The 26,771-nt window shown below is 47.1% G+C and overlaps 2 protein-coding genes across 7 annotated transcripts in view; one reads left to right on the plus strand and one right to left on the minus strand.

The window, feature by feature from the left end:
* Positions 1 to 3,533, plus strand: part of LOC106564139 (cdc42-interacting protein 4 homolog) — a 39,108-nt gene extending 35,575 nt beyond the window's left edge. The window contains exon 14 of one of the 2 annotated variants that reach the window (XM_082967408.1): positions 3,071 to 3,531. In XM_082967408.1, coding sequence (XP_082823534.1) covers positions 3,071 to 3,210 — 140 coding nt within the window. In that variant the 3' untranslated portion in view covers positions 3,211 to 3,531. Of the gene's footprint in view, positions 1 to 3,070 lie in introns of both variants that reach the window. The other variant, XM_082967409.1, reaches the window with a different exon arrangement.
* Positions 3,534 to 5,878: 2,345 nt separating this feature from the next.
* LOC106592903 (breast cancer anti-estrogen resistance protein 3 homolog) overlaps positions 5,879 to 26,771 on the minus strand; it is a 29,241-nt gene continuing 8,348 nt past the window's right edge. For 2 of the 5 annotated variants that reach the window (XM_045710382.2, XM_082967404.1), the window contains 15 exons: positions 21,928 to 21,967; positions 21,066 to 21,182; positions 20,021 to 20,164; positions 19,738 to 19,918; positions 19,045 to 19,183; positions 18,622 to 18,707; positions 18,272 to 18,394; positions 16,235 to 16,388; positions 14,644 to 14,818; positions 10,258 to 10,419; positions 10,021 to 10,136; positions 9,770 to 9,941; positions 8,198 to 8,318; positions 7,130 to 7,312; positions 5,879 to 6,696 (listed from right to left, as the gene is read on the minus strand). In XM_045710382.2, coding sequence (XP_045566338.1) covers positions 6,515 to 6,696; positions 7,130 to 7,312; positions 8,198 to 8,318; positions 9,770 to 9,941; positions 10,021 to 10,136; positions 10,258 to 10,419; positions 14,644 to 14,818; positions 16,235 to 16,388; positions 18,272 to 18,394; positions 18,622 to 18,707; positions 19,045 to 19,183; positions 19,738 to 19,918; positions 20,021 to 20,164; positions 21,066 to 21,182; positions 21,928 to 21,967 — 2,095 coding nt within the window. In that variant the 3' untranslated portion in view covers positions 5,879 to 6,514. Of the gene's footprint in view, positions 6,697 to 7,129; positions 7,313 to 8,197; positions 8,319 to 9,769; positions 9,942 to 10,020; positions 10,137 to 10,257; positions 10,420 to 14,643; positions 14,819 to 16,234; positions 16,389 to 18,271; positions 18,395 to 18,621; positions 18,708 to 19,044; positions 19,184 to 19,737; positions 19,919 to 20,020; positions 20,165 to 21,065; positions 21,183 to 21,927; positions 21,968 to 26,157; positions 26,429 to 26,771 lie in introns of those variants that run through there. The other 3 variants (XM_045710394.2, XM_045710384.2, XM_045710389.2) reach the window with 3 other exon arrangements.

Here is a 26,771-nt window from a genome sequence, read left to right on the forward strand (position 1 = left end):
ATAACTAGTGTGTCTGTCTCCAGGTCCCAGTCAGGGGACAGTGTCTATAACTAGTGTGTCTGTCTCCAGGTTCCAGTCAGGGGACAGTGTCTATAACTAGTGTGTCTCCAGGTCCCAGTCAGGGGACAGTGTCTATAACTAGTGTGTCTCCAGGTTCCAGTCAGGGGACAGTGTCTATAACTAGTGTGTCTGTCTCCAGGTCCCAGTCAGGGGACAGTGTCTATAACTAGTGTGTCTGTCTCCAGGTCCCAGTCAGGGGACAGTGTCTATAACTAGTGTGTCTCCAGGTTCCAGTCAGGGGACAGTGTCTATAACTAGTCTGTCTCCAGGTTCCAGTCAGGGGACAGTGTCTATAACTAGTGTGTCTGTCTCCAGGTTCCAGTCAGGGGACAGTGTCTATAACTAGTGTGTCTCCCAGGTTCCAGTCAGGGGACAGTGTCTATAACTAGTGTGTCTCCAGGTTCCAGTCAGGGGACAGTGTCTATAACTAGTCTGTCTGTCTCCAGGTCCCAGTCAGGGGACAGTGTCTATAACTAGTGTGTCTGTCTCCAGGTCCCAGTCAGGGGACAGTGTCTATAACTAGTGTGTCTGTCTCCAGGTCCCAGTCAGGGGACAGTGTCTATAACTAGTGTGTCTGTCTCCAGGTCCCAGTCAGGGGACAGTGTCTATAACTAGTGTGTCTGTCTCCAGGTTCCAGTCAGGGGACAGTGTCTATAACTAGTGTGTCTGTCTCCAGGTTCCAGTCAGGGGACAGTGTCTATAACTAGTGTGTCTGTCTCCAGGTCCCAGTCAGGGGACAGTGTCTATAACTAGTGTGTCTGTCTCCAGGTCCCAGTCAGGGGACAGTGTCTATAACTAGTGTGTCTGTCTCCAGGTTCCAGTCAGGGGACAGTGTCTATAACTAGTGTGTCTGTCTCCAGGTCCCAGTCAGGGGACAGTGTCTATAACTAGTGTGTCTGTCTCCAGGTCCCAGTCAGGGGACAGTGTCTATAACTAGTGTGTCTGTCTCCAGGTCCCAGTCAGGGGACAGTGTCTATAACTAGTGTGTCTGTCTCCAGGTTCCAGTCAGGGGACAGTGTCTATAACTAGTGTGTCTGTCTCCAGGTTCCAGTCAGGGGACAGTGTCTATAACTAGTGTGTCTGTCTCCAGGTTCCAGTCAGGGGACAGTGTCTATAACTAGTCTGTCTCCAGGTTCCAGTCAGGGGACAGTGTCTATAACTAGTGTGTCTGTCTCCAGGTCCCAGTCAGGGGACAGTGTCTATAACTAGTGTGTCTCCAGGTTCCAGTCAGGGGACAGTGTCTATAACTAGTGTGTCTGTCTCCAGGTCCCAGTCAGGGGACAGTGTCTATAACTAGTGTGTCTGTCTCCAGGTCCCAGTCAGGGGACAGTGTCTATAACTAGTCTGTCTCCAGGTTCCAGTCAGGGGACAGTGTCTATAACTAGTGTGTCTGTCTCCAGGTCCCAGTCAGGGGACAGTGTCTATAACTAGTCTGTCTCCAGGTTCCAGTCAGGGGACAGTGTCTATAACTAGTGTGTCTCCATGTTCCAGTCAGGGGACAGTGTCTATAACTAGTCTGTCTCCAGGTCCCAGTCAGGGGACAGTGTCTATAACTAGTGTGTCTCCAGGTCCCAGTCAGGGGACAGTGTGTATAACTAGTGTGTCTGTCTCCAGGTCCCAGTCAGGGGACAGTGTGTATAACTAGTGTGTCTGTCTCCAGGTTCCAGTCAGGGGACAGTGTGTATAACTAGTGTGTCTGTCTCCAGGTTCCAGTCAGGGGACAGTGTCTATAACTAGTCTGTCTCCAGGTCCCAGTCAGGGGACAGTGTCTATAACTAGTGTGTCTCCAGGTCCCAGTCAGGGGACAGTGTCTATAACTAGTGTGTCTCCAGGTCCCAGTCAGGGGACAGTGTCTATAACTAGTGTGTCTGTCTCCAGGTTCCAGTCAGGGGACAGTGTGTATAACTAGTGTGTCTGTCTCCAGGTTCCAGTCAGGGGACAGTGTCTATAACTAGTGTGTCTCCAGGTCCCAGTCAGGGGACAGTGTCTATAACTAGTGTGTCTCCAGGTTCCAGTCAGGGGACAGTGTCTATAACTAGTGTGTCTCCAGGTTCCAGTCAGGGGACAGTGTGTATAACTAGTGTGTCTGTCTCCAGGTTCCAGTCAGGGGACAGTGTCTATAACTAGTGTGTCTGTCTCCAGGTTCCAGTCAGGGGACAGTGTCTATAACTAGTGTGTCTGTCTCCAGGTTCCAGTCAGGGGACAGTGTCTATAACTAGTGTGTCTCCAGGTTCCAGTCAGGGGACAGTGTCTATAACTAGTGTGTCTCCAGGTTCCAGTCAGGGGACAGTGTCTATAACTAGTGTGTCTCCAGGTTCCAGTCAGGGGACAGTGTCTATAACTAGTGTGTCTCCAGGTTCCAGTCAGGGGACAGTGTCTATAACTAGTGTGTCTCCAGGTTCCAGTCAGGGGACAGTGTCTATAACTAGTGTGTCTCCAGGTTCCAGTCAGGGGACAGTGTCTATAACTAGTGTGTCTCCAGGTTCCAGTCAGGGGACAGTGTCTATAACTAGTGTGTCTGTCTCCAGGTTCCAGTCAGGGGACAGTGTCTATAACTAGTGTGTCTCCAGGTTCCAGTCAGGGGACAGTGTCTATAACTAGTGTGTCTGTCTCCAGGTTCCAGTCAGGGGACAGTGTCTATAACTAGTGTGTCTCCAGGTTCCAGTCAGGGGACAGTGTCTATAACTAGTGTGTCTCCAGGTTCCAGTCAGGGGACAGTGTCTATAACTAGTGTGTCTCCAGGTTCCAGTCAGGGGACAGTGTCTATAACTAGTGTGTCTCCAGGTTCCAGTCAGGGGACAGTGTCTATAACTAGTGTGTCTGTCTCCAGGTCCCAGTCAGGGGACAGTGTCTATAACTAGTGTGTCTCCAGGTTCCAGTCAGGGGACAGTGTCTATAACTAGTGTGTCTGTCTCCAGGTCCCAGTCAGGGGACAGTGTCTATAACTAGTGTGTCTGTCTCCAGGTCCCAGTCAGGGGACAGTGTCTATAACTAGTGTGTCTGTCTCCAGGTTCCAGTCAGGGGACAGTGTCTATAACAGAAGGGGAACAGCTCAGTGTGATGGAGAGGGATAAAGGAGATGGATGGATGAGGGTTCTACGAGCCAACGGAGACGAAGGATACATCCCCTCATCCTACGTCAAATTCTAGACAATAACACACACACACACACACACACACACACCACACACGTATACATGGATACACACATGGACACACCGATTTAACACACGCACACACACACACTCCTTTTAGCCAAGGACTTCCATTCGGTGTGTTTAAGCAGTACCACCCACCCCTTTACCTCTCTCTCTACCTCTCTCTACCTCTACCTTTACCTCTCTCTCTACCTCTCTCTCTACCTCTACCTTTACCTCTCTCTCTACCTCTCTCTCTACCTCTCTCTCTACCTCTCTCTCTACCTCTCTCTCTCTACCTCTCTCTCTCTACCTCTCTACTCTCTCTCTACCTACCTCTCTCTCTCTACCTACCTCTCTCTCTACCTACCTCTCTCTCTCTACCTACCTCTCTCTCTCTACCTACTCTCTCTCTACCTCTACCTCTCTCCCTCTCTACCTCTACCTCTCTCTCTCTACCTCTCTCTCTCTACCTCTTCATCCTCCTCTCCCTTCACCCCTCTCTCCCGGTCCCATTCCTCTCTCCCTATTCTGACCTAATCACAGATCATTAGTTGCCATGACATTGTGATTGTTTTTATATTAAATGACTGCTATCATAGTTATATCAGATTGTTATCAGCTGGATGGTGAAGCCACTATTTTATGGACCACATATTGATTGCGACCCAAATGCCACCCTGTTTTCTATATAGTGTACTTGTTTGTCACATGTTCTCTCACCAGAAGAGTGGTTAGGTCCCAAATGAGACCCTATTCCTTATATAGTGCACTACTGTTGACCAGAGCCCTATTCCCTATATAGTGCACTTCTTTAGACCAGAGCCCTATTCCCTATATAGTGCACTACTGTTGACCAGAGCCCTATTCTCTATATATAGTACACTACTTTTGACCAGAGCCCTATTCCCTATATAGTACACTGCTTTAGACCAGAGCCCTATTCTCTATATATAGTAAACTACTTTTGACCAGAGCCCTATTCCCTATATAGTACACTACTTTAGACCAGAGCCCTATTCCCTATATAGTACACTGCTTTAGACCAGAGCCCTATTCTCTATATATAGTACACTACTGTTGACTAGGGCCCTATTCCCTATATAGTACACTACTGTTGACCAGAGCCCTATGGGGAATAGGGGGCCAATTGGGACGCAGTCTGTATGTGAAACTGGTCAGTTTTTAAATGTATGTTTCTGGGGTTCTTATTGGTAGTCTGATTCTCTGATCATGTCTGTGGTTGTTATGGTTACCGTCTGGTCCAGTTCATACAGACTGCTTTGGTTGTTGTTTCTTTCTGACCGCTGTTTATCTCTCTCGTTTTGTGGTTTAACTGTCTGTGGTCAGGTTCTGACCAATCAGATGGCTCTGTGGTCAGGTTCTGACCAATCAGATGGCTCTGTGGTCAGGTTCTGACCAATCAGATGGCTCTGTGGTCAGGTTCTGGCCAATCAGATGGCTCTGTGGTCAGGTTCTGACCAATCAGATGGCTCTGTGGTCAGGTTCTGACCAATCAGATGGCTCTGTGGTCAGGTTCTGGCCAATCAGATGCCTCTGTGGTGGTGTTGTGACTACTGCTGTCTCAGTACTCCTGGAGGACCCCTGGTGTTTCTGATAGATTAACTTCCGTCCAGCCCGGGATTCAATCAAAGGCGCATTGTGGATTATTAGCACACCAAATTAGACTGTTCAATCTAATGTAGACTTCAGCTGACATCCGCAGCGTTTACCATGAATACCATCTCCACGAAGGTCAGAGAAATGACCTGCTTAAAGGTGCATTGTGGACAGTGCGCCTTTGGTTGAATCCCAGCCACGGTCTCATTCAGACCTGGGACACCAAATCATGTATCAAATACATGTCCCAAAATGGCACCCTATTCCCTACATAGTGCACTCCTTTTGACCAGAATAGCACCCTATTCCCGATATAGTGCACTACATTTGACCAGAGCCCTAAAAGTAGTCACAGTATAGGAAATAGGGAGCAATTTTGGACATCATCAGTGCTTCAATCCCAAATGGCTCACTATGTAGTCTACTACCTTTGACCAGAGGCCATAGGGGAATAGGAGGCCATAGGGGAATAGGAGGCCATAGGGGAATAGGAGGCCATAGGGGAATAGGAGGCCATAGGGGAATAGGAGGCCATAGGGGAATAGGAAGCATTTGGGAGGCCATAGGGGAATAGGAGGCCATAGGGGAATAGGAGGCATTTGGGAGGCCATAGGGGAATAGGAGGCCATAGGGGAATAGGAGGCCATAGGGGAATAGGAGGCCATAGGGGAATAGGAGGCATTTGGGAGGCCATAGGGGAATAGGAGGCCATAGGGGAATAGTAGGCATTTGGGAGGCCATAGGGGAATAGGAGGCCATAGGGGAATAGGAGGCCATAGGGGAATAGGAGGCCATTCAGTGTCTGTCAGCCCTCCAGGTCTAGTTTGACCTTACATCTCCCTGGTTAAATGGAACTGGATTCGTCACTCACTGCTTCTCAATGTTTTATGGAGTGTATGTATATTATTATATGATCACATTTTAAAACAACTGATGTGTTGACCTCTAAGTACCCTGTGAACTGTTATGTGTTGAGAAAAAAATTAAAATAAATAGATTTATGTAAAATTTGATGTTTTGTTGTGTGTTTTTTTTTTAACAGACCAAAGTTGACACAGTGATGTTTTAAATCATTTATATCATCTGAATAGAAAATGTGATAACTCTCCAGAAAAACTACTTTCACAGACACCTAGACGGTTGAGAATAAAGTTGTCTGAACACAGAACATGTTAACGGTAAACTCTGCAGGTCAACATTTTGACACATCTGAACAAACAACCAGTAGAAGCACATCACACACCTTGTCTACGTCCCAAATAGCATCCTATTCCCTATATCGTGCCCTACTTTCAACCAGAGCCCTATTCCCTATATCGTGCCCTACTTTCAACCAGAGCCCTATTCCCTATATCGTGCCCTGATAGAGCCCTTCATAGAGAATAGGGTGCCATTTGGGACATAGACCTTGGCCAGGTTTCTGAGGGAAACCAACGCATCCACAGCTGCTAGGTGAGAACCACAGAAACACCCAGACACACATCCCAGGACATATTCATTAGGCACCAAACAACGGACTGAAACAGGGAGGGAGCACCTGAACTTGTCCAATAACAAACTATTTATTTTTTAGTGATTTTTGCTGCAAAAAAGCTTCTAATGAATACGATCCAGGTAAACAGGTTACCGATTTCAAACTGTTGTGCAATGTTGCGCCCTCCTGAATGCAGCCCGGGTCACAGTATAGAGTTTAAAAGTCAGAGTTCGGGGGAGAACTCCTCGCTAGGTTCCAGTTTGTTGGAGAGCACGGTGAGGATCTGGTCAAACTTGTCGTAGCGTTTCTCCTTGTCTGCCGCCGCTCCAGTCTGTCCCCAGAACAGCCTGAGAGCAAACTCTGTCCTGAAACACTCCAGCAGCTCTGGGATTGGCTCCCAGTCACCTGACGGGACAGAGTGGCAGGGCCCACGGCCAATCAGTGACTTGGGATGGTTATGAGGCAGGACTAATGTGATTTGATGGTTTGGATGTGTGCCTGTGTGTTTTCTATAAGTGTGTGTGTGTTTTTTTTCTCCATATTGTGTGCGTGTGTTACCTGTGAGCAGGCTGTGTGTGTTACCTGTGAGCAGGCTGTGTGCTTGTGTTACCTGTGAGCAGGCTGTGTGCTTGTGTTACCTGTGAGCAGGCTGTGTGCTTGTGTTACCTGTGAGCAGGCTGTGTGCTTGTGTTACCTGTGAGCAGGCTGTGTGTTACCTGTGAGCAGGCTGTGTGTGTTACCTGTGAGCAGGCTGTGTGTGTTACCTGTGAGCAGGCTGTGTGCTTGTGTTACCTGTGAGCAGGCTGTGTGTTACCTGTGAGCAGGCTGTGTGTGTTACCTGTGAGCAGGCTGTGTGCGTGCTCCTGGTACTGTGGGGCGTGTAGCGCTGCGTTGCGTGCTGCCTGCAGGGTGTTGTATAATAACTGACAGCCTCTCTCTGTGTGTTCTCCCTCCTCTCCCTCCATCAGCCTCAGGAGGGGAACCAGGTGGGGCACAGCCAGGGGACCCTGCACCACGGAGTCTACACACACACATTACAAATACATCACACACACACACATTACAAATACATCACACACACACATTACAAATACATCACACACACCTTACAAATACATCACACACACCTTACAAATACATCACACACACATTACATCACACATACACACATCACACACACACAGTACAAATACATCACACACACATTACACATTGCAAATACATTACAAATACATTACACACTGTAACGAGGGTCGTACAAAGGGGACCAAGGCACGGCGTGTGAAGTGCTCATATCTTACTTTAATGAAACACTAATACAAAAACAACAAAAGGACCGACAACAGTTCCATCAGGTGAACATACACTAAACGGAAAACAACTACCCACAAACAACAGGAAAAAACACCCCTACTAAATATGACCTCCAATTAGAGGCAACGAGGAACAGCTGCCTCCAATTGAAGGTCAACCCAATAAACCCAGATATAAACAAACTACAAATCCAACATAGAAATAGAGAACATAGAACAAACACAAACACCCCCTGTCACACCCTGACCACTCTACCACAGAAAATAACAACTTATATTGGTCAGGACGTGACACACACACATTACAAATACATCACACACACACATTCCAAATACATTACACACACATTACAAATACATCACACACACACACATTCCAAATACATTCCAAATACATCACACACACACACCACATTCCAAATACATTACACACACATTACAAATACATCACACACACATTACAAATACATCACACACATTACAAATACATTACACACACACCTTACAAATACATCACACACACATTACAAATAATTTACACACACATTACAAATACATCATACACACATTACAAATACATCACACACACACACCTTCCTCACCATCTCCGTCATTCAGAGCTTTCATGAAGGGTTTGAGGGTCTTCTCAAACATCACAGCACTCTCTGTGTGGTTCCTCCTCAGTGCTCTCCATGTCCTCTCCAGACGGACTACCTACACACACAGTACGCACACACACACACACACAGTACGCACACACATACACACACACAGTACGCACACACACACACACACACAGTACGCACACACACACACACAGTACGTACACACACACAGTACGCACACACACACACAGTACGCACACACACACAGTACGTGCACACACACACAGTACGTACACACACACACACACAGTACGTACACACACACACAGTACGTACACACACACACACACACACACACAGTACGTACACACACACACACACAGTACGCACACACACACACACACAGTACGCACACACACACACACAGTACGTACACACACACACACAGTACGCACACACACAGTACGTACACACACACACAGTACGTACACACACACACAGTACGTACACACACACACAGTACGCACACACACACACAGTACGCACACACACATACAGTACGCACACACACACACAGTACGCACACACAGTACGCACACACACACACACACACAGTACGCACACACACACACACACACAGTACGCACACACAGTACGCACACATACACAGTACATACACACACACAGTACGTACACACACACACACACAGTACGCACACACACACACACAGTACGCACACACACAGTACGCACACACACACACACAGTACGCACACACACACACAGTACGTACACACACAGTACGTACACACACACACACACACACACACACACAGTACGCACACACACACACAGTACGCACACACACACACACAGTACGCACACACACACACACAGTACGCACACACACAGTACGCACACACACACAAACAGTACGCACACACACACAGTACGCACACACAGTACGTACACACACACACACACACAGTACGCACACACACACACAGTACGCACACACACACACACACACACAGTACGTACACACACACACAGTACGTACACACACACACAGTACGTACACACACACACACACACACAGTACGTACACACACAGTACGTACACACACACACACACAGTACGTACACACACACACACACACACAGTACGTACACACACACACACACACACACACACACACAGTACACACACACACACAGTACACACACACACACAGTACACACACACACACAGTACACACACACACACAGTACGTACACACACACAGTACGTACACACACACAGTACGTACACACACACACAGTATGTACACACACACTTTAGACACCTGACGGATATCTAGGGTCTTTAAAACACAGCATAGTGTGAGGGTGTCAGGTGTGTGTGTGTGCGTACAGTGTGCGAGTGTACTGTGTGTGTGTGTGTGTGCGTACAGTGTGTGAGTGTACTGTGTGTGTGTGTGTGTGTGTGTGTGTGTGTGTGTGTGTGTGGTGTGTGTGTGTGTGTGTGTGTGTGTGTGCGTACAGTGTGTGTTGTGTTACCTGAGGCATCTCCAGAGCCTTCATGACGGCTGAGAATGCGTAGAGGTCATGGGCGTGGTCTCTCAGGGCCTGGGCCAATAGGATGACTTTATGCAGCACCGTGGCCCTCTGACCTACCGTCCCTGTACAGCCCAGGATATCTATGGCAACGCCCAGGGCTAGCAGGTGGTGCCTGACACACACACACAAGACAGATACAGTCAGATGTTCATATTTGAGGTGTGTGTGTACGTGTGTGTACGTGTGTGTACCTCTCCAGCAGGTCCAGTCTGAGCTGTTGTCCGTGAGACAGGGTGACCAGCTCCAGACCTGAGCCAACTCCCATCATCCTCTTCTGGTCCTCTGTCACACCCACGATACGAGCCACCTACACACACACACACAGACAGAGCGTGTTTCTGTTTGTGTGTGTGTGTGTGTGTGTGTGTGCGTGCGTGTGAGATATTATAGCGCATAGGTGTGTGTGTGTGTTTATAACTATGTCTTACCTGGCAGTCGACACTGAGAATGTGCAGAGCGGTTGTCATGGCGTTGGAGCGTGTGAACAGTTCTTTGAGCGCCATGAGAACGGTGGGGTCTAGAGGTCTGTTATTATCTGGTAGCAGGAGGGACTCAAACTGGTCCAGTCTGAAACACGACACCGTCTCCACCTGGTAACATGTTAATAACATGTCACTTCTCAAACTGGTCCAGTCTGAAACACGTCTCCACCTGGTAACATGTTAATAACATGTCACTTCTCAAACTGGTCCAGTCTGAAACACGTCTCCACCTGGTAACATGTTAATAACATGTCACTTCTCAAACTGGTCCAGTCTGAAACACGACACCGTCTCCACCTGGTAACATGTTAATAACATGTCACTTCTCAAACTGGTCCAGTCTGAAACACGTCTCCACCTGGTAACATGTTAATAACATGTCACTTCTCAAACTGGTCCAGTCTGAAACACGACACCGTCTCCACCTGGTAACATGTTAATAACATGTCACTTCTCAAACTGGTCCAGTCTGAAACACGTCTCCACCTGGTAACATGTTAATAACATGTCACTTCTCAAACTGGTCCAGTCTGAAACACGTCTCCACCTGGTAACATGTTAATAACATGTCACTTCTCAAACTGGTCCAGTCTGAAACACGTCTCCACCTGGTAACATGTTAATAACATGTCACTTCTCAAACTGGTCCAGTCTGAAACACGTCTCCACCTGGTAACATGTTAATAACATGTCACTTCTCAAACTGGTCCAGTCTGAAACACGACACCGTCTCCACCTGGTAACATGTTATTAGTATACAGATAACATGTTAATAACATGTCACTTCTCAAACTGGTCCAGTCTGAAACACGTCTCCACCTGGTAACATGTTATTAGTATACTGATAACATGTTAATAACATGTCACTTCTCAAACTGGTCCAGTCTGAAACACGTCTCCACCTGGTAACATGTTATTAGTATACTGATAACATGTTAATAACATGTCACTTCTCAAACTGGTCCAGTCTGAAACACGTCTCCACCTGGTAACATGTTATTAGTATACTGATAACATGTTAATAACATGTCACTTCTCAAACTGGTCCAGTCTGAAACACGTCTCCACCTGGTAACATGTTAATAACATGTCACTTCTCAAACTGGTCCAGTCTGAAACACGACACCGTCTCCACCTGGTAACATGTTAATAACATGTCACTTCTCAAACTGGTCCAGTCTGAAACACGTCTCCACCTGGTAACATGTTAATAACATGTCACTTCTCAAACTGGTCCAGTCTGAAACACGTCTCCACCTGGTAACATGTTAATAACATGTCACTTCTCAAACTGGTCCAGTCTGAAACACGTCTCCACCTGGTAACATGTTAATAACATGTCACTTCTCAAACTGGTCCAGTCTGAAACACGTCTCCACCTGGTAACATGTTAATAACATGTCACTTCTCAAACTGGTCCAGTCTGAAACACGACACCGTCTCCACCTGGTAACATGTTATTAGTATACAGATAACATGTTAATAACATGTCACTTCTCAAACTGGTCCAGTCTGAAACACGTCTCCACCTGGTAACATGTTATTAGTATACTGATAACATGTTAATAACATGTCACTTCTCAAACTGGTCCAGTCTGAAACACGTCTCCACCTGGTAACATGTTATTAGTATACTGATAACATGTTAATAACATGTCACTTCTCAAACTGGTCCAGTCTGAAACACGTCTCCACCTGGTAACATGTTATTAGTATACTGATAACATGTTAATAACATGTCACTTCTCAAACTGGTCCAGTCTGAAACACGTCTCCACCTGGTAACATGTTAATAACATGTCACTTCTCAAACTGGTCCAGTCTGAAACACGACACCGTCTCCACCTGGTAACATGTTAATAACATGTCACTTCTCAAACTGGTCCAGTCTGAAACACGTCTCCACCTGGTAACATGTTAATAACATGTCACTTCTCAAACTGGTCCAGTCTGAAACACGTCTCCACCTGGTAACATGTTAATAACATGTCACTTCTCAAACTGGTCCAGTCTGAAACACATCTCCACCTGGTAACATGTTATTAGAATACTGATAACATGTTAATAACATGTCACTTCTCAAACTGGTCCAGTCTGAAACGCGACTCCACCTGGTAACATGTTAATAACATGTCACTTCTCAAACTGGTCCAGTCTGAAACACGTCTCCACCTGGTAACAGCCTGGTAGTAACATCTCTGTATAACTCCTACATTAGGTTTGTTATTGTGTTGTAGGAGGATTACATTACACTACACTATATTACATTACACTACACTACATTACATTACATTACACTACACTACATTACGTTACATTACACTACATTACGAGTTCATAGTCTGTTATTCACTGACGTGTAGTCAAACTGAGCTACAAAACATCAACAACATCCCAATGTTATTCAATAAACATCTAATAGAATCACCTACATCACAATGTTGTTCAATAAACATCTAATAGAATCACCTACATCACAATGTTGTTCAATAAACATCTAATAGAATCACCTACATCACAATGTTGTTCAATAAACATCTAATAGAATCACCTACATCACAATGTTGTTCAATAAACATCTAATAGAATCACCTACATCACAATGTTATTCAATAAACATCTAATAGAATCACCTACATCACAATGTTGTTCAATAAACATCTAATAGAATCACCTACATCACAATGTTGTTCAATAAACATCTAATAGAATCACCTACATCACAATGTTGTTCAATAAACATCTAATAGAATCACCTACATCACAATGTTGTTCAATAAACATCTAATAGAATCACCTACATCACAATGTTGTTCAATAAACATCTAATAGAATCACCTACATCACAATGTTATTCAATAAACATCTAATAGAATCACCTACATCACAATGTTGTTCAATAAACATCTAATAGAATCACCTACATCACAATGTTATTCAATAAACATCTAATAGAATCACCTACATCACAATGTTATTCAATAAACATCTAATAGAATCACCTACATCACAATGTTGTTCAATAAACATCTAATAGAATCACCTACATCACAATGTTGTTCAATAAACATCTAATAGAATCACCTACATCACAATGTTGTTCAATAAACATCTAATAGAATCACCTACATCACAATGTTATTCAATAAACATCTAATAGAATCACCTACATCACAATGTTGTTCAATAAACATCTAATAGAATCACCTACATCACAATGTTATTCAATAAACATTTAATAGAATCACCTACATCACAATGTTATTCAATAAACATCTAATAGAATCACCTACATCACAATGTTGTTCAATAAACATCTAATAGAATCACCTACATCACAATGTTGTTCAATAAACATCTAATAGAATCACCTACATCACAATGTTATTCAATAAACATCTAATAGAATCACCTACATCACAATGTTATTCAATAAACATCTAATAGAATCACCTACATCACAATGTTGTTCAATAAACATCTAATAGAATCACCTACATCACAATGCTGTTCAATAAACATCTAATAGAATCACCTACATCACAATGTTGTTCAATAAACATCTAATAGAATCACCTACATCACAATGTTGTTCAATAAACATCTAATAGAATCACCTACATCACAATGTTATTCAATAAACATCTAATAGAATCACCTACATCACAATGTTGTTCAATAAACATCTAATAGAATCACCTACATCACAATGTTATTCAATAAACATCTAATAGAATCACCTACATCACAATGTTATTCAATAAACATCTAATAGAATCACCTACATCACAATGTTGTTCAATAAACATCTAATAGAATCACCTACATCACAATGTTGTTCAATAAACATCTAATAGAATCACCTACATCACAATGTTGTTCAATAAACATCTAATAGAATCACCTACATCACAATGTTATTCAATAAACATCTAATAGAATCACCTACATCACAATGTTGTTCAATAAACATCTAATAGAATCACCTACATCACAATGTTATTCAATAAACATTTAATAGAATCACCTACATCACAATGTTATTCAATAAACATCTAATAGAATCACCTACATCACAATGTTGTTCAATAAACATCTAATAGAATCACCTACATCACAATGTTGTTCAATAAATATCTAATAGAATCACCTACATCACAATGTTATTCAATAAACATCTAATAGAATCACCTACATCACAATGTTATTCAATAAACATCTAATAGAATCACCTACATCACAATGTTGTTCAATAAACATCTAATAGAATCACCTACATCACAATGCTGTTTATTGTAAATCAAATTAAATAAACACCCAACAACAACAAACCTGCGGCCTCTGAAAGTGTGAATCCTCCTCTTCCTCCTGGACCTGTCCGTCAATTGGTAACCGAGGCAACTCCCCGCTTTCCTGTGCCTCCAGGAAGCTGAAGGATGTCTCAGTGAGACGGGCTCTGCTCTGCCACTTCTCCTCCGCACGCAGCCTGTCCACGTGGCCACGCTTTCTGACAGGAAACACACAATAACACACATATATACATATATACACACCACACACACACACACACACACACACACACACACACAACATAACCAAAAGTATTGGACACCTGCTTGTCGAGTATCTCATTCCAAAACCATGGTCATTAATATGGAGTTGGTCCCCCCTTTGCTGCTATAACAGCCTCCACTCTTCTGGGTAGGCTTTCCACTAGATGTTGGAACATTGCTGCGGGGATTTGCTTCCATTCAGCCACGAGAATTAGTGAGGTCAGGCACTGATGTTGGGTGATTAGGCCTGGCTCGCAGTCTGCGTTCCAATTCATCCCAAAGGTGTTCGATGGGGTTGAGGTCAGGGCTCTGTGTCGTCCAGTCAAGTTATTCCACACCGATCTCGACAAACCATTTCTGTATGGACCTCGCTTTGTGCACGGGGGCATTTTCATGCTGAAACAAGAAAGGGCCTTTCCCAAACTGTTGCCACAAAGTTGGAAGCACAGAATTGTCTAGAATTTCATTGTATAATGTAGCGTTAAGATTTCCCTTCACTGGAACTAAGGGGCCTAACCCGAACCATGAAAAACAGCCCCAGACCATTATTCCTCCTCCACCAAACTTTACAGTTGGCACTATGCATTGGGGCAGGTAGAGTTCTCCTGGCATCCGCCAAACCCAGATTCGTCCATCGGACTGCCAGATGGTGAAACGTGATTCATCATTCCAGAGAACGCATTTCCACTGCTCCAGAGTCCAATGGCAGCGAGTTTTACACCACTCCAGCCGACGCTTGGCCTTGCACATGGTGATCTTAGGCTTGTGTGCGACTGCCCGCCCATGAAAACCCATTTCATGAAGCTCCCGACGAACAGTTCATGTGCTGACGCTGCTTCCAGAGACAGTTTGGAACTCGATAGTGAGTCTTGCAACCGAGGACAGACGATTTTTACAAGCTACGCGTTTCAACACTCAGCGGTCTACCACTTCAAGGCTGAGCCGTTGTTGCTCCTTCACAATAACAGCACTTACAGTTGACCAGGGCAGCTCAAGCAAGGCAGAAATTAGACAAACTGACTTGTTGGAAAGGTGGCATCCTATGACAGTGCCACGTTGAAAGTCACTGAGCTCTTCAGCAAAGCCATTCTACTGCCAATGTTTGTCTATGGAGATCGCATGGCTGTGTGATTGTCAGTAACAGGTGTGGCTGAAATAGCCGAATCCACTAACTGTTCATTACAACCACATCTAGAGGCTACCAGAGGTTACTGATGTAACCCCGGTTCTATGAACCAAGCATGTTTTTTTTTTTACATTTTATTTGATAGTTTCATCAGTTGCGGCCCCTAGTTTGGGAAACGACCCCTAGTTTGGGAAACGACCCCAAGTTTGGGAAACGCCGTAAGACCCAAATGGTTTCTTCTTACTTTGATTCAGGCACCTGGATGACCAGCTCGTCATAGGGGTCGTCACGGTGACGGTTGGGAGGAGTCCCGGGGAAGAAGGTGGACACTCTGAAGGGTTTGGGCGGGGCTCGGGGGTGCAGCTGTCCGTCAGAACCTCGCAGCGTCACACCTCCACCTGGGGACCACAGGAGGGGTTACAGAACGGGTGTTTCACCTGGGTGTGTGTGTGTGTGGTGTGTTACCTGGGGTGTGTGTGTGTGTGTGTGTGTGGTGTGTGTGTGGTGCGTTACCTGGGTGTGTGTGTGTGTGTGGTGTGTTACCTGGGTGTGTGTGTGTGTGTGTGTGGTGTGTGTGTGGTTTGTTACCTGGGTGTGTGTGTGTGGTGCGTTACCTGGGTGTGTGTGGTGCGTTACCTGGGTGTGTGTGTGTGTGTGGTGTGTTACCTGGGTGTGTGTGTGTGTGTGGTGTGTGTGTGTGGTGTGTTATCTGTGTGTGTGTGTGTGGTGTGTTACCTAGGTGTGTGTGGTGTGTTACCTGGGTGTGTGTGTGGTGTGTTACCTGTGTGTGTGTGTGGTGTGTTACCTGGTGTGTGTGTGTGTGTGTGTGGTGCGTTACCTGGGTGTGTGTGTGTGTGTGGTGTGTTACCTGGGTGTGTGTGTGGTGTGTGGTATGTTACCTGGGTGTGTGTGTGGTGTGTTACCTGGTTGTGTGTGTGTGTGTGTGGTGTGTTACCTGGTTGTGTGTGTGGTGTGTTACCTGGGTGTGTGTGTGTGGTGTGTTACCTGGGTGTGTGTGTGTGTGGTGTGTTACCTGGGTGTGTGTGTGTGTGGTGTGTTACTTGGGTGTGTGTGTGTGTGTGGTGTGTTACCTGGGTGTGTGTGTGGTGTGTTACCTGGGTGTGTGTGTGGTGTGTTACCTGGGTGTGTGTGTGGCATGTTACCTGGGTGTGTGTGTGGTCTGTTACCTGTGTGTGTGTGTGGTCTGTTACCTGTGTGTGTGTGTGTGTGTGTGTGTGTGTGTGTGTGTGTGTGTGTGTGTGTGTGTGTGTGTGTGTGGTGTGTTACCTGGGTGTGTGTGGTGTGTTACCTGGGTGTGTGTGTGTGTGTGTGGTGTGTTACCTGGGTGTGTGTGTGGTGTGTTACCTGGGTGTGTGTGGTGTGTTACCTGGGTGTGTGTGTGTGTGTGTGGTGTGTTACCTGGGTGTGTGTGTGTGTGGTGTGTTACCTGGGTGTGTGTGGTGTGTTACCTGGGTGTGTGTGGTGTGTTACCTGGGTGTGAGGGCCGCGTGTGTGTTACCTGGGTGTGTGTGTGGCGTGTTACCTGGGTGTGTGTGTGGTCTGTTACCTGTGTGTGTGTGTGTGTGTGTGTGTGTGTGTGTGTGTGTGTGTGTGTGTGTGTGTGTGTGTGTGTGTGTGTGTGTGTGTGTGTGTGTGTGTGTGTGGTGTGTTACCTGGGTGTGTGTGGTGTGTTACCTGGGTGTGTGTGTGTGTGTGTGTGTGTGTGTGTGTGTGTGTGTGTGTGTGTGTGTGTGTGTGTGTGTGTGTGTGTGTGTGTGTGTGTGTGTGTGTGGTGTGTTACCTGGGTGTGTGTGTGTGTGTGTGTGTGTGTGTGTGTGTGTGTGTGTGTGTGTGTGTGTGTGTGTGTGTGTGTGTGTGTGTGTGTGTGTGTGTGTGTGTGTGTGTGTGTGTGTGTGTGTGTGTGGTGTGTTACCTGGGTGTGTGTGTGGTGTGTTACCTGGGTGTGTGTGGTGTGTTACCTGGGTGTGTGTGGTGTGTTACCTGGGTGTGAGGGCCGTGTGTGTGTTACCTGGGTGTGAGGGCCGGGTGTGTGTTACCTGGGTGTGAGGGCCGTGTGTGTGTTACCTGGGTGTGAGGGCCGTGTGTGTGTTACCTGGGTGTGAGGGCCGTGTGTGTGTTACCTGGGTGTGAGGGCCGGGTGTGTGTTACCTGGGTGTGAGGGCCGGGTGTGTGTTACCTGGGTGTGAGGGCCGTGTGTGTGTTACCTGGGTGTGAGGGCCGGGTGTGTGTTACCTGGGTGTGAGGGCCGGGTGTGTGTTACCTGGGTGTGAGGGCCGGGTGTGTCTGAGGGCTGAAGGGCTGATCAGGGGTTCGCTACCCGTTCGGAACACTGGGGAAATGGGGGCGGGGCCTACAGCCTCTGATTGACAGCTATGAGGCGCACCTGGAGGGAGAGGAGAGAGGTGTGTGTGTTACCTGAGCAGAGGTGGGAATGTACGAGTGTGTGTGTGTTACCTGAGCAGAGGTGGGAATGTACGAGTGTGTGTGTGTTACCTGAGCAGAGGTGGGAATGTACAAGTGTGTGTGTGTTACCTGAGCAGAGGTGGGAATGTACAAGTGTGTGTGTGTTACCTGAGCAGAGGTGGGAATGTACAAGTGTGTGTGTATTACCTGAGCGTAGGTTGCTTTCGGACTGTGCTGATTGGATCGAGGGTCTTCTGCCCAGATTCTCCAGGTTGGCTGGCTGACTCCCACTCCTGAGAAACACACACACACACACACACACACACACACACACACACACACACACACACACACACACACACACACACACACACACACACACACACACACACACACACACACACACACACATAACAATATACACACACACATAAACAATACACACACACAAACACTAACTATACCAAACACAACACAAAACAGTATCTTTGAGTGTGTACTTTTCTGTGTGTGTGTGTGTATGTGTATGTGTATGTGTATGTGTATGTGTGTGTGTGTGTGTGTGTGTGTGTGTGTGTGTGTGTGTGTGTGTGTGTGTGTGTGTGTGTGTGTGTGTGTGTGTAAAGCCACCTGGGCAGTGTGTTAGTGACGTGTAGCGTGTCCATGTGTGATGAGTTGAAGCTGAGTCTCTTGCTGCGGTCTGGCTGTGATTCCACCCCCACCCTGTCGAGGGCGCTGTTGCTGGATCTGTTGCTGGATCTGTTGCTGTCTAGAGGAGGGAAGAAAATAACATTAACAGTAGGTGAGACACAAGCCTCCAGAACACAACACTTATTCATGTACCTCCACACCACGTGTGGTTCTGGGGCAGTTCATTCATTCATAACCAATGTTTTGACAGACTGACAGACTGACAGAGTGACAGAGTGACAGACTGACAGAGTGACAGACTGACAGACTGACAGAGTGACAGACTGACAGAGTGACAGACTGACAGAGTGACAGAGTGACAGAGTGACAGAGTGACAGACTGACAGAGTGACAGAGTGACAGAGTGACAGAGTGACAGAGTGACAGACTGACAGAGTGACAGAGTGACAGAGTGACAGACTGACAGAGTGACAGAGTGACAGAGTGACAGAGTGTGGTCCAGCGGTTAGTGGCCGGACCCCTGCAGACATGTACAGTTTAGATTGGAACACAACCCACTGCCTTTCTGACTGGTAAACTCCTCTACTTTTCCTGCACCTCAATGGAATAAAACAAATATTTCAACCCAAACTGTGACAGTGTGTTCTATCCACGTTGTCTGTGGGTTCTTACCGGTCCGCTCTGCCTGGCGCTCACTGATGACACGTATAGGCAGGGAGCGTGTGATTGGGTGATAGATCACGGCGCCAGAGGCCTGGGAGACAGGATGACGTCCACCCACGTGGAAACGCACCAGGGCGGGAATGTTGTCGAAACGATCCCCTTCAAACTGGAACAGCTCACGGGAGTAACCCTGGAGGACACACATAATTATAACACACACACGGACTCGCGTACACACGTCAAACCAGTCCCCTCCAAATTGAAACAGAATAGCACACACACAAACACACACCTTCTTGGGCCGAAGGACCACCCTAATGATCTTGTAGTGCAAGGGCTCGTCCTTCCAATAGCTACTCAGGACATAGTCACCGGGGGAGGAGGCTGTGTCACGAACCAGGAAGTCACCATCTCTCTCCAGCAGAGCCTCTGCCCCCTAGAGAGAGAGAGAGAGAGAGAGAGAGAGAGTGTACATCTCTATCTATAGGTCCATGGTGCCAGGTGTGTGTACCTCTCTCTGTGTATAGGTTCATGGTACCAGGTGTTTTGTACCTCTCTCTGCCTATGGGTCCATGGTACCAGGTGTGTGTACCTCTCTGCCTATGGGTCCATGGTACCAGGCGTGTGTGTCTGTACCTCTCTGCCTATGGGTCTATGGTACCAGGCGTGTGTGTGTGTGTACCTCTCTGCCTATGGGTCCATGGTACCAGGTGTGTGTGTGTGTACCTCTCTGCCTATGGGTCCATGGTACCAGGTGTGTGTACCTCTCTCTGTGTATAGGTTCATGGTACCAGGTGTGTGTACCTCTCTCTGTGTATAGGTTCATGGTACCAGGTGTGTGTGTACCTCTCTGCCTATGGGTCCATGGTACCAGGTGTGTGTGTGTGTGTGTGTGTACCTCTCTGCCTATGGGTCCATGGTACCAGGTGTGTGTGTGCCTCTCTGCCTATGGGTCCATGGTACCAGGCGTGTGTGTGTGTGTACCTCTCTGCCTATGGGTCCATGGTACCAGGCGTGTGTGTGTGTGTACCTCTCTGCCTATGGGTCCATGGTACCAGGTACTGTGTGTGCCTCTCTGCCTATGGGTCCATGGTACCAGGCGTGTGTGTGTGTGTACCTCTCTGCCTATGGGTCCATGGTACCAGGTGTGTGTGTGCCTCTCTGCCTATGGGTCCATGGTACCAGGCGTGTGTGTGTGTGTACCTCTCTGCCTATGGGTCCATGGTACCAGGCGTGTGTGTGTGTGTGTACCTCTCTGCCTATGGGTCCATGGTACCAGGTGTGTGTGTGCCTCTCTGCCTATGGGTCCATGGTACCAGGCGTGTGTGTGTGTGTACCTCTCTGCCTATGGGTCCATGGTACCAGGCGTGACTCCTCAGGTCATCAGCAGGTAGCTTCAGTTCCTCCTCCAACTCCTTCTTCAGAGAGTCCATCTCCCTGCTACCTCCAAACACCTATACAACATTACAACAACGTTACAACAACAACCTTAGACTAAAATCCATCCCCCCTGCGACCTCCAAACACCTGCACAACAATACAACAACGTTACAACAACCTTAAACAGACATGCATCTCCCTGCAACCCCCACACACACCTACAACAAGAATAACCTTGGACTAACCTTACCGCAACGTTAAAGAAACGGTATTACATTCTTGAAAAACATTGGGCTAACTGAAACTTTACAGAAAAAACACCCACAGGCTTGAGTGTTTCAGCATGTATGTCTGTGTGTGTGCAGGGCCGGCCGTAGCCTTTTGGGGGCCCTGAGCGAGATTTGGTTGGGGGGCCCCACCCTACCAAGCGGGCACATTTTTTGTGCCCCCCCTTCTTGACGTTGGAGAGAAATGTTTTAAAGGTAATATCCTGCAATTCTAAAATGTTGTACTTTTAAAGCAAGTCTTCTGGAGTTCTACACATTTTGCCATGGAGCGGAGAGAACGTTTAGCAATTTTCTAACAAATTTCATGCAATTCTACTCATCAATAACAAAATCAAATGGGGTGCCCCTGGAGGTAAGGGCCACAGCCATGTGCCCGGTCAGTATTCGGCCATGATTACTACAATTTTAGATAACTGGCTAGGGGCTAACTTACCAATACATTTAGTTTTTGCTGATATGGCTAATTGAGTCGGGGGCCCTAAACGACCACTTACGTCGCTGCCTGGAGCCGGCCCTGTGTGTGTGAGCTTACCTTCAGCTGACTCAGGTATGCAGTGACACTCCTCCTCTTACTGAAAGACAAAAATAACACATTTGCTAATGTGGACTTTCTCTGTCTCTCTCATACTCCTCTGTCTGTCTATCTCATACTCCTCTGTCTGTCTCTCTCTCTCATACTCCTCTGTCTGTCTGTCTGTCTGTCTGTCTGTCTGTCTGTCTGTCTGTCTGTCTGTCTGTCTGTCTGTCTGTCTGTCTCGTCTGTCTGTCTGTCTGTCTGTCTCTCTCATACTCCCTCTCTCTCTGTCTGTCTCTCTCATACTCCTCTCTCTCTCTCTGTCTGTCTCTCTCATACTCCTCTCTCTCTCTGTCTGTCTCTCTCATGCTCCTCTCTCTCTCTGTCTCTCTCTCTCATACTCCTCTGTCTGTCTGTCTGTCTGTCTGTCTGTCTGTCTGTCTGTCTGTCTGTCTGTCTGTCTGTCTGTCTGTCTGTCTGTCTGTCTGTCTGTCTGTCTGTCTGTCTGTCTGTCTGTCTGTCTCTCTCATACTCCTCTGTCTGTCTGTCTCTCTCATACTCCTCTGTCTGTCTGTCTGTCTGTCTCTCTCATACTCCTCTGTCTGTCTGTCTGTCTGTCTGTCTCTCTCATACTCCTCTGTCTGTCTGTCTGTCTGTCTATCTGTCTGTCTGTCTGTCTGTCTGTCTGTCTGTCTGTCTGTCTGTCTGTCTGTCTGTCTGTCTCTCTCATACTCCTCTGTCTGTCTGTCTCTCTCACACTCCTCTGTCTGTCTGCCTGTCTCTCTCTCTCATACTCCTCTGTCTGTCTGTCTCTCTCTCTCTCATACTCCTCTGTCTGTCTCTCTCTCTCTCATACTCCTTTGTCTGTCTGTCTCTCTCTCTCATACTCCTCTGTCTGTCTGTCTGTCTGTCCTGTCTGTCTGTCTGTCTGTCTGTCTGTCTGTCTGTCTGTCTGTCTGTCTGTCTGTCTGTCTCATACTCCTCTGTCTGTCTGTCTCTCTCATACTCCTCTGTCTGTCTGTCTGTCTGTCTGTCTGTCTGTCTGTCTGTCTGTCTGTCTGTCTGTCTGTCTGTCTGTCTGTCTGTCTGTCTGTCTGTCTGTCTGTCTGTCTGTCTGTCTGTCTCTCTCATATTCCTCTGTCTGTCTGTCTCTCTCATACTCCTCTGTCTGTCTGTCTGTCTGTCTGTCTCTCTCATACTCCTCTGTCTGTCTGTCTCTCTCACACTCCTCTGTCTGTCTGTCTCTCTCACACTCCTCTGTCTGTCTGTCTCTCTCATACTCCTCTCTCTCTCTGTTTGTCTGTCTCTGTTTCTGTCTATCTCTCTCATACTCATCTCTGTCTGTCTGTCTGTCTGTCTGTCTGTCTGTCTGTCTGTCTGTCTGTCTGTCTGTCTGTCTGTCTGTCTGTCTGTCTGTCTGTCTGTCTGTCTAATGCTCCTCTGTGTCTGTCTCTCTCTCTCATATTGTTAAATCCTATTAAAAGTATACTTTGAGCGCAAGAAGCTGCACAAAAACAACAGCAACCTCTGAGATGATGTTCCTAAACAACAACAGGCCAGAGGTCTCTGCCTGTTCTACACACTATAACAAGGCCCAGTCCTCCCAAACACCATTAAACAGCAGGTAGTCTAGGCTATTGTTTCCCTCTCTTCTGTTCCTGGCAGAGTCAGAGGCTGGCTTGTCTTTTAACACACACTGGCATAGCTCCCCTCGCCAAGCAAAAGAGTACAACTGCAGCCAACAGTTCAGGGCATTCTTGCATTTGGACATTACTGCATCTGCAGGAATGCCCCCTCCCACCGAGCATCCCATTGGTTTCTTCATGAACACACCCCCTCGAGCATCCCATTGGTTTCTTCATGCACACCCCCGGACCCAGGCCTGCCCCCCCTCGAGCATCCCATTGGTTTCTTCATGAACACGCCCCCTCGAGCATCCCATTGGTTTCTTCATGAACACACCCCCTCGAGCATCCCATTGGTTTCTTCATGAACACGCCCCCTCGAGGATCCCATCGGTTCCTGTATGACCGCCCCCTCCCCTCAAGCATCCTATTGGTTCCTTCATAAACGCCCCTCCCCTCAAGCATCGCCTTGGTTCCTGTATGACCGCCCCCTCCCCTCAAGTATCCTATTGGTTCCTGCATGAACGCCCCTCCCCTCAAGCATCCCATTGGTTCCTGTATGACCCCCCCTCCCCTCAAGCATCCTATTGGTTCCTGTATGACCGCCCCCTCCCCTCAAACATCCTATTGGTTCCTGTATGACCGCCCCTTCCCCTCAAGCATCCTATTGGTTCCTGTATGACCGCCCCCTCCCCTCAAGCATCCTATTGGTTCCTGTATGACCGCCCCCTCCCCTCAAGCATCCTATTGGTTCCTGTATGACCGCCCCCTCCCCTCAAGCATCCTATTGGTTCCTGTATGACCGCGCCCTCCCCTCAAGCATCCCATGGGTTCCTGCATGAACACCCCCCAACCCCCCTTAGAGCACGATATCTTCATGTTTGTGACTCTTCCAAAGGGAAATATATTATTATATGAGTTTCTTCTGCCCTCGCCGTCGTTAACAGAACTGTTGGAAAACAGTGCCAGACAGGCTGGAACAAAGGACATTCTAGCTAGCCACCGTTGTCCCCCCCGCCCCTTCTTCTGTGGTGTTTATCTGCAGCTGCTACCCAACTCCACCTACTGTACTGAAGCGCCCTGCCTCCCGCCTGTCCTAGCTTCAAAATGGACCAATAGAAGTAGAAAGAGGGATTCCTGCACATGCAGGAATGACCACATGCAGGAACGCCCCAAATTGCAGGCTGCAATTGCACCCTTCTCTCACCAAGTGTCAACCTGCTCCCTCCCACTCGCCACGCCCGTTAAGTTCCATTATACATCATCAATCAAACCGGATTCATGTGTGATAAGATCTGTCAAAGGTTGTTGACTTGTTGATTTGATATCTGCGAGGCGGTGCCGTTATAGGTTGCGGTTTTGGAGGAGAAAATCAGAACGTCAAAGCAGGAAGCAAGTCAATAGTGTTCGGACCAGCTGAGGCAAGTCAACAAATAAGAACAAATTCGTATTTACAATGACGGCCTACCCCGGTCAAACCCGGGTGGCGCTGGGCCAATTGTGCGCTGCCCTATGGGGACTCCCAATCACGGCCGGATGTGATACAGTCTGGAATCGAACCAGGGACTGTAGTGACGCAGTGCCTTAGATCACTGCGCTGCAGGATTGAGAGAGATCCCTGTCAGTGACGCCCTCGGGAGAGCACACAGGATGGAGGCCGCTGCCCAAGGTTAACTGGCCCAAGGTTAACTAGGCTATGTGAGTTCACTGTGCAAAGAGGAGATTCTGTCGTTCCGTCTTTTAATAGCCATTTCCCGTTTCCTTCCAGTTCCAACATCCCGGTGAAGTGCCTGCCTGCAGCCTGACCGTTCTGCTGCATCCCAACCGGACGCACAAGACATTACCGGCCTGTGTGTTAGGGACCATTGGAATGGACAGGGGGGGTGTGGTTGCCGTGGGGATGCGTATTAACGTCTTCCTGATGTTCCACTTGGACTTTTAAACACATATCTAGAATCAGTTTAAATAATTCCCTCAGCAGTAGATGTGTTTTTTTTAAGTCTCCTCTCCGCCCCTGGTTCGGTAAAAAGCTGATGACGGAGGAACCACTCAAATTCTATCGAACTAGTATAGATGATTGAATAACAGCGGGTGAGAGTTAGCCCAGGCATTAGGCCTACCGTGGGCCAGTCGGTCCGAGGAGGGGCGTTGTCCCGTCTTTTGGCTACACTAGTCTAGCTTTCGGCTTTCTACCCGGGCAGCCCCGATGTCGCAAACCCTCTATTATTTAACGGAAATGAGTGTGAGCCATTACAAAACATCTGTCCTGTAAGAGGAAATATGTTTAATTATGTCCTGTCGCAATGACAACGGATTTGCTAAAGTACAGGTGAGTAATAGTCTACCTGTATGTGTAGCTTCCATTAGTCTCGACTGTTCCAGTTTAATAACCTATGGCTAGGCCTATTGTTTGTCCTGTCATCCGTTTCCAATAAACAACGATTATATTATTATAGAAAAATCAGTTGTTCAACATCTGGTTCTAGCCTGTCACAACACTACCAATCACAAGCATTCAGCTGCAACAAGAAACGAAAGGTCCATTACTCCAAAAGCCACAGAATTACATGTAGATAACTTTAGCCTACAAACATTTTTTACAAATAATCTTGACCACGCTTACCTGCGAGATCTCGAGTCATCGCAAAAGTCTCTCAAATTGGGACGGACATTTTTTTTCGGGCCAGTTGCCGCAAGCAGAGATCCAAAGTTCACACCACGCACGCACACACACAACCAGACTAACTTGCAACGCGAGGGAGTAGCTCTCTCCCGTGCCTCCCTCTTTTCACTGTGTGTGTTTCTGATAAGTCCTCACACGTTTCCTGACTTCTCTCCCCTTCCCTTCCTCACTGAAACGGTAACACCGCTATCTCCAACATTCCTCGGATTCCACTCTAATGCTTTGAGCCCCCAGTTTTGATAGTTCACCTGTAAATCCAGGTTCATTCCACCAGTCAGCTGATTCCAAACCAAATCCCTTCTATTAGTTAGGTCTGTCAGCACCATGTCAGTTGTTAGTGAATGGACTAGAACAGCAGACAGACAGACAGACAGACAGACAGACAGACAGACAGACAGACAGACAGACAGACAGACAGACAGACAGACAGACAGACAGACAGACAGACAGACAGACAGACAGACAGACAGTTGTTAGTGAATGGACTAGAACAGTAGACAGACAGACAGACAGACAGACAGACAGACAGACAGACAGACAGACAGACAGACAGA

This window comes from Salmo salar, chromosome 02 (assembly GCF_965601325.2).
Source record: "Salmo salar chromosome 02, fSalSal1, whole genome shotgun sequence".
NCBI lineage: Eukaryota > Metazoa > Chordata > Actinopteri > Salmoniformes > Salmonidae > Salmo > Salmo salar.